We start from the raw sequence: 8,210 nt of genomic DNA, 5'->3' as shown, positions 1-8,210 counted from the left end.
TACCGTAACTGACTCAGTAAGGGAGGTCCTCTGGTACCCTAAGATGGTTCAAGTCCACAGACTTCACAGAGGGGAGAAGATTGAGAACCTGGGGACACCACAGTAAAGGTAGCCTCCACCAAGACAGCAGGGCCTCTGGGAGAGCTGGCAGTAACCTGAGACCTGATGCCAGGCTGGGTATGGGGAGTGAGTTAGCACTGCACCCAACAACCCACCCTCCTGCAGGCTACTGTAGGCCACCTGGCCATGTACAGCAGCTGAGCTCAGCACAGGGAGGACAGAGGGCCCTGGAACTAGAAGAAACAGATCAGGAGGAAATAGGAACACCTGCTCAAAAGGGGGCTATGCTCAATCCCTCCATGGCCACCCATGCCACAGGGTGCTCAAGTCTGCACCAACCCTCACCTCAATGCAAAAGCTCCAGATCCTTTTCAAGAAAACCTCCACATACAGTTGGCAAACTGCACTGGAAGTTGCTGGGGCTCTCAAACAAACAGTGCCCTCCTTTCAGTGGGAAAAGGAAGCTCTTGGGCCCTTCCCATCTGCCAGAGCAGGTGTCCTCTGAGGGGAAAGGCCAACTGGAGGCCCCCTCAGTCCCCCTCAGTCACTGGCAAGGATAACAGCTTCTTACATTTCAGAGCATTGTGCAATGCCTTCTTAAAAGAAAAATAACCTTACTACTCCCTACAATGTTCCCACAAGACAGGGCATTCTCCAAGTGAGAACAAGGAAGCACAGATCTCAGAGCTTCTCCCACATGTAAGTTACAAGGCTAGGACTCTTCTGTTTGTAATTTTGTTTATTACTGAATCAACTTGAAAACACATAATCATGTGAAGAAGAAATTCCACAAATATGATGCAGCTTCTTGGCCTCAGAGCCAGCGCCGGGCTCCTGTGTGCGTGTTGAACAGGTAATCTCTGCCTGTACCTGAGCTCAGATGGTCAGGGGAGAGGGAGGGTACTGCTGGCTTCAGCAGAACTGCCTCCCTCCCCTAAGGGCAGGGAAAGGTATCCCAGGACCCTTGGTGTGAACCCCTCCCTCTGCTTGATCCAGCTTGTCCCCTCCCTCCTTTCTCAGCACATCCTTTGAGGTCTGGCTCAAATGCACAGGAAGCATCCATGATTCCCCAAAACGGGACACCAGCTCCCCTAAGCCCAGTGCCAGATTACTCTGCTATAATTCATGGTGACAGTGGAGCATTTGGGGGCCTCTTCCCTCACCACCTTCCCCCCTTTCCCCCACGGGCAGGAACCAGATCAGGTTCGCCAGGTGTTTGGCAAACACTGGCTGAGGGGTGAGTGGGGGTGAGAAGAGACCCCATTCAGAGAAACAGTAGATAGTGGATGCCTGGTGGGAGGCAGAGATATTGAAATGGGGTATGGAAAGAAAGTGGGCCCAAGTAGAGAATGGTTTGGAAAGAGGGGGACTCACGGGGGTCCTGTGCTCTGCCATCAAAATGCTGCTGAGGTGAAGAATGAGAGGGTGCAATGAGTTGAACCCTGCCCATGGGGAGCAGGTGGAGGCCTGCCCCCAGAAGGGTCAGGAGCCCACCTGCCTCCTCCATGCTGATGGTGCTGGCATGGGCCCTCCCACAGGGACAGCCATCCATGGGAAAAGGGGCAGGCTTGGCAGGGGAGCACTCTGCAGCAGCCTCAGTACCCACTGCACAGGATGGTAGGTTGACATACCAGACTCATGACACTGCTGGGTGCCTGGGGTGTCTCCATCCTCGGTGCCTCCATGAACCCCTCAACGGACCCCTCAGTTCCCTGGATACTGGGGCAAAGTAGGAGCTGGAGTACAGGATAGGGCTCTGGGCCCCAGCCTGAGTTTAAGAGATGGACTTCCAGGCATAGAGGTAGGCAAAGGAGGCTTACCTCTTTAGCAGTAGAGCCTGGGTTGGTTTGCTTGGTGCCTGTAGCACCTGGGCCAACCTAAAATGCCAGGAGGAGGGACCAAGCAGTGAGAGCAGCAGACCTGCTGGCTCCAGAAACCAGCACCATTCATCTGCCCCTTTTATTGGGGATAGCCTATGTCTGTATGCAGTGCCCACATTGTTACTCCCATCTACCCCTGGGTTCAGTCCTGTGCTCACAAGAAACTCAGAGTCTTAGGGGAAGGTCAGGTTTCAAATGGAGGGCAGGGGTCAGAAATAGGGGTAAATGCCCAATGCATGACAGACTCAGATTCTAAAGCCCTGGGCCTCATCTCATTCCAAGACTGGGTTCTGCCAGCAATGGAGACAACTTTCTCCTAGTGTATCTCTGCCTCTAACCTGATGACCACTGGAAGGAGAGCAGTCCTCCTGAATATCAGTTTGTCTGCTCATCAACTTGGGCAATCTTGGATAAAACCAGCTATCACAGATGCGATCCATTAGTGGGCTGGGGGGAGGCAGTCAGTACAGGGATAGCAACCCTACCCCCACAGGAGCCTGCTGAGGAGCCAGCCCAGAGCCAAGAGGAGAAGGGCACTGGTCACTGTCAGCACCACCACAAACCAGGGCTCCGGCTGCCAGAAAGTCTCCGTGTCTGTCACAAGCAAGGGTGTCATCATTGAAGTCACCTGAAATGGGGCCACAGCTTCACCACTGCCCTGCCAAAATGCCCTGATCATCCAGCCTTCAAAGCCCTCCAAGGGCTGGGCCACCCCACACCCCAGATTTCTCTTCTGTATTGGCAGGCTCTCTGCACTCAGCAGTTCCCTCCGAAATGCCTTCCCCCATTGTTCCACCTGGAAAACTAGGTCCCTGCATCCTCCAAGATCCTTTCTTCCCACCCACCAAGGGCCTGAGGACTCCCCTCACTGTGGCTCTGTGGGTGCTGGTGGCCACTGTGCTGGCCCTCCAGGGAACTAGATGCACAATGACAGTGGCTGTGGTGCTGAGGTGGGGGGTGGAGGGACCTGCATCGGCCACACGGATCAATAGCTCATAAGTATGGGGCTGCTCTGGCCAGGAGGGCCCCAACATGAGGTCGTTGTGCACCAGGACAGCTCCTTGCAGGCTGAATTGGCTCCGACTATTCCCTGAAAACAGAGTGGCAGAAGAAGGGGACCATTGCTGGCCTGCCTCTCCCCCACAGCCCACTGGTCCCCTTGGCCCTCACCTCCCACAATGCTGTAGGAGAAAACCAGGCGCTGTGGCTCTTGGGGCACCCGACATGACACCCTGGTCACCTCCATGCTGCGGCCCAGGTGAGTGTGGATGGTGAGCTCCTGAAATGGGGGCTCACACTCGGGGGCATGGTCGTTCACGTCCTGCAGGCAGGTAGTCAGATCACCTACTCCCAAACCCCCAGGCCAGCCCCTCAGCCTCCTCCCACCACAGCCAGAACCTCGGTATCAGGCAACAGGTTCCAAAGCTTTCCACAGTGAGACCCCATCCCTCTCCAGCCAACCAGTGGAGGAACCTGAGGCAGAGTGCAAAAGCAGAAGGCCAGAGGGAGATATGAACTCCTTCCAATTCTTTCCAAGGTTTCGGGGCTCAATTACCTCCACCTCAATGGTAATGGTGCAAGAGCCTGAGCGGTGGCAGGTGGGGTCCTGGTCTTGGCTATGGTCAGTCAGCAGGACAGTGAGCCTGTGGAACTTCTGCAGCTCATAGTCCAAAGGCCCCAGGAGGCGAACCTCCCCTAGAAGGGGTGGCCACTGCCTCAGCTTGCAGAGTCAACTCTGGCTTCGCCCCTCCATCCCAGCCCTGGGGTGGGAGTACCGCTGAGACGGTCCACAGCAAAAGTGGCAGACCCGCCAGGGGTGGAGTACTCAATGCTGTTGTGCGGGTAATCCATGTCCTTGCCCACCACAGAGCCCAGAAGAGTGTGGGGCCCTGCATCCTCACGAACCCGGAATGTGCGTGGGACACAGGCTGGGGAGAACTCGTTGACAGGTGTCACCATCACCAGTACTGGCACCTCAGCTGGAAGGCATTTGGCGGTCAGGGAGCTGGCCTGGGTTGCCCAGCCCTGCCCTGGCAGCTTAAGGAGGTAGAGGCTCTGGAAGGAGGAAGGGCAATAGCCCTCCCCTGCCAAGGGGTCTCAGAGAGGAGAAATGTGCCTCTGCCAGGGGTCTTTGGTGGAGACAATGCTGCCCTATTGGTTTCTGAGGGAGGAGAGATGACCCCATCCTGAGGATAGGAAGAAGGGTATAGAAGAACCCGGTCCTGAATGTCCAGGCCTGGGCATAGTCACTCACTGGTCATCAGAGGCTGGCCACTATCAAGCACCAGGATGGAAGCTGCATGATGAAAGCAGGCACCAGGAGTGTCACAGTCCAGTGTGGCATTCACCTAGTTAGAGGGGCCAGAGGGTGAAGCCCAGCCAAGGCCTGGGAGAGCCTTGAGCCACACTGGGCTGCCTCAGGCCAGGTTACTCACAGATAGCCTACCCTGACCCTCCGTTTTCCAGACTGTAAAGCAGGTTGGCTCCACCACCATCTCCTTCACCCTCATGGTCTCGGCTCCCGCAGACCATTGGCCCACCCCCCTTCCTGTCCAAGCACTCTGCACATGGGTCTGGGGTCGGGGACTGGGCACCTCCAGGACTCTGTCTTGAAGGCAGAGGCTGGCTGCGCCAGCAGGGCTGTGGAACAGCAGCTGGTAGTCCAGGGTGGAGCCAGGAGAGTCCGGGTCAGTGCAAGTGAAGGTATTCAGCACGGTGCCCACAGGCGTGGTCTCGGGAATTTGAGTCCTGAGAGCAGAGGGCAGGGCGGCAGGGTGGGAGCTGGGGCTGGGGCTGGGCGGCGAACCATGGCTCTACCCAATAGCCAAGGTAAGGCTCCCATATACTCACACCAGCAGCGCTGGTGTACAGCGCGGGGGCCAGCGGTTGACCGACTGCACGTCCACCCTGAAATCAAGCTCGGCGCTGGCCCACGGCCGGAGCCGCTCAAAGGCCTTCACCCGCAGCCTAGTGACCGCGGCGTCTGGGGCTTGCGCCAGCTCCAGGGGCGAGGTTGTCCGGACCACTCCGTCGACTGGGCGGGTTGGGAGGGCGGGGGACGCAGAGTTCGGCCCTGCCCCCAGCTCAGTCCAGATCCCACCCTCCCACGGATCCGCTGGCGGGGGAGGGTGCAGAGACTGACCACTTGGCCGCCTCCTCCAAGGCTCGCTTCTAACTTCGGGCCCCCAAACGCGACCTCGACCCAGTTTCTGCCTCGGCACCAGGCTCGTTTCTCAAGAGAGCAAGGAGGTAGTGCGGGTCGCTTCTAGACCAGCCGCAGAGGCATCCCCTTACCCGCCCTCCGTGCCCCTCACCGCGTCCGATGGAGAAGAGCCGGCAGGGCACTGGGGAGAGGATTTCGTAGCGCACATCGAAGCCCCGGGCCTGGACCTGAACCACCTTACTTCCGGGGACCAGGTTCTCCGGGATGGTGATATTCTGGGCTTGCTGCCTGGACCAAAATGGGGGCACTGGCTCCTACTTTCTCCCGCCACCACGGCGGGGTGTGAGGACCCCTCCCCTGGGTCTTCCCTGGTACAGGAGCCAGCTGGGGATGCTCAAGCAGCCCCACACCTTAACCCTACTCCTAATTCCCTGGGGCTAGGTCCTGCCTTCCCCACTGTTCCCAGGGTAGGCGAGCCTTACAGGAAGGAGACCTCGCTGGAGGGAGCAGGCAAAACTTTCACTGTCAGCATCCCACAGCAGCTTCGGCCTTGTCCAAAGGTCACCAGGATCTGAAGCTGGAAGACCTGAGGTGCACACAAAACAAGAAGGGAACCACGGTGTGTATCTACCTGTATATCTGTGCCCAGTCATCCCTTCAAATAGGCAGCGCCACCTCAGGACCTCCACAAGGAACCCCGACATTCACTCCTCCCTATGACCTGTCACTCTGCTGATAGATATTCCTTTGTGTCTCACTCTTCTGGGTCATAAGTCCTTCTCTTAGGATGCATACAGCCCCCAAAAGAGTAATATCTGAATCACTCACAATGTGAATTATCATCTTAGAGTTGCTAAGAGTCAGTCACTAAGACGTGGAAGTTTTAAAGAAGGAACTTCTCTAACCTCCTCCAGACTACACTAGGCACTGTACCCAGAGCTTTCACTTCCTGTGTGACTCCTCAGAACTTTCTCCTTTCTATAAGGGGCACCATGGGCTCCTGGAGCCAGGGGTCCCTCTTCTTTCTAGAACTCCAGAGCCCAGCACAGAACCAGGCCAAGGTGGGAGTACAGCCAGCATGTGGCAGCAGGTACAGGTGTGGGCTATGTCTGGAAAAGGCAGCATGATTGAGGAGGTCAGGAACAAACAAACCTCCAGGAGGTAGTGGCTCTGCCCATTTTATGCCCAATTCATGGATATCTCCAGGTCCCAAGTCATGCTTACCTTTTGAGCCTGGCCTTTGAGGCCCTGGGATGGAGCCTGCAGCCAACCCTGCCCATTGATAGAGAAAGGTCCAGGGAAGTATGGCGGATCCTGGGCACTGGTGATGCTCATCTGACAGGACAGAGATGCTGGAGGCCCCTTCCCCAACCCTCAGTGCCCCAAGCATCCCTGTCAAAGTCCCCCAACAACCCAGCAGGTACCTGCCCACTCTCAACTCTCCCATACCCTGCCACTGCCACTGTAGCCTGGGGTCCCCCCGGCCCTGATCCTCAATCCTCTCTGCTTTTAAACTAATTATTTTGTTTTTAATCTAGATTTCTTTTGGGGATTGCAAAAATGATACAGAAATTTCATGGAGAATTCAGAACACACAGAAGAACTTTAAAGAAGAACTCAGCCCCTGAGATGTCTCTATGGGAACAGCCATAGTCATTGGGGGTGGGCAGCCCTCAGTGGCTCTCTCCAAGAACATGCATCATTGCTGAGGCTCAGCTGTAGACTAAAGAATTCTTCTGCAGGCTATGCTTGGCCAGGCAGGGGCTGGGCTTGGTCTCCCCATCTCCCCCCCGACCCTCCATCCTACCCCGCCCCCGACCACCACTGCCCATGTGCAGGGCTCACCTGGGCTCCCTGGCCTGGGAGCAGCAGAGTGTACAGCCGGGCCCCAGGTTTGACAGTTTCTGGCACCTGAATGATTTCCCCAGCTGGCCAGAGGGGAGGTCATGGGGGGTTCTCTTCAGGTCATGCCTGCCCACTCCCCCTGCCTGCTGTCCCTGGCCTCACCTGGGCTGGCAAATCGACCAGCACACTGGATACGGCTGGGGTCCCGCTGCACATTCACAGAGAGCGGTCCCTCCATCACATGGTTGCCACATGTGAACCGCAGTTGCAGCTCATAGTGGTTCACTGTCAGGGCATCCAGCCGGGCCGAGCTGCTCAAGGTCATCTGTGGCAGGGGGCAGTGCCATGTGGGGCCTAGGATCTCCATCCCCCTATGCCACCTCTGGCTTTGTGAATTTAGGGTCTGTCCTTGTTCCCCCATGGTCCCTAGTTGTGCCCATGACCCTACCTTGCCCACATAGATCCCCTGCCATCTAGTTAGGCTAGGTGGGTTGAAGAAGGTGGTGGGTGGCTGCACATGGAGCAACTCCAGGGTGGGTGTGTGTGAAGAGCAGTTGAAGGAGAAAGACTGAAGGATGGTGCCAGGTTCCTGGCTCTCAGAGACATTTATGAACCAGGGCAGGCAGTGGAGGTCTGTGAGGAAGAGACGATTCAGGCTGGAGGCCCCCATTCTCATGGAACCATATACACAATCAGAGTCCCTCCTTTCTGCCTTAGGGCCTGGCCACATCCTGGAGACAAGCAGGAAAAGTCCTTCTTTGTCCTGCACATCCAACCATGGGTCAGCTCATTTCACAGACTGGGAGTGAGAACTTGGTCGAGGAAGCAGCCAAGATAAGGAATGAGGGTCGGGGATACAGATCTTTATCCTTTCCTGGCTCCACCCAGCCCCTGTCCTCCATGGTAGCTTATCTGAGAGGGATCAGGACTCCACTGTGGAGTCAGGGGGTGAGAACTGGACTTCCCCCACCCACCAGCTCCTCACCAGAAACAACCAGAGCAAGAAGAAGCACCAGGGGCCTGAGCAGCACCATAGTGGCCTGAAGATACAGCAGAGGAGACTACAGAAAACCAGAAGTGTTTGTCAGGCCCACCCCGTTGCCAGGTCAGTTGCTCAAACAAAGCTGGGCCTCCAAGATTCTAGCCCTGCCCAGCCCTGGTGACTGAGCTCTAGACTCTACAGTCATCAAGAGGCCTGGAAAACTCCATTTTTTTCACTGCTCCCAATGAATTCTCCTATTTATTACTAGAATTCAAAGGAG

General features: G+C 56.5%; 1 protein-coding gene across 1 annotated transcript; it reads right to left on the bottom strand.

Annotated features, from left to right (window-relative positions):
* Positions 1-798: 798 nt before the first annotated feature.
* CDHR4 (cadherin related family member 4) lies at positions 799-7,982 on the bottom strand (the record flags this gene model as incomplete). The annotated part of the gene is made up of 19 exons (XM_079713995.1): positions 799-930; positions 1,435-1,462; positions 1,692-1,779; positions 1,881-1,937; positions 2,426-2,568; positions 2,810-3,030; positions 3,111-3,261; positions 3,496-3,635; positions 3,716-3,919; positions 4,195-4,288; positions 4,535-4,688; positions 4,791-4,974; positions 5,255-5,391; positions 5,586-5,689; positions 6,328-6,438; positions 6,949-7,031; positions 7,111-7,273; positions 7,397-7,581; positions 7,934-7,982. 19 exons carry the CDS (start codon positions 7,980-7,982, stop codon positions 875-877), a joined length of 2,352 nt encoding a protein of 783 aa, XP_079570121.1. The 3' UTR covers positions 799-874.
* Between the last annotated feature and the right edge of the window lie 228 nt (positions 7,983-8,210).

The sequence above is a fragment of the Hyperoodon ampullatus genome (assembly GCF_949752795.1).
Source record: "Hyperoodon ampullatus genome assembly, chromosome: 10".
Taxonomy (NCBI): Eukaryota; Metazoa; Chordata; class Mammalia; order Artiodactyla; family Ziphiidae; genus Hyperoodon; species Hyperoodon ampullatus.
This window is presented reverse-complemented; position numbering and strand designations above follow the sequence as displayed.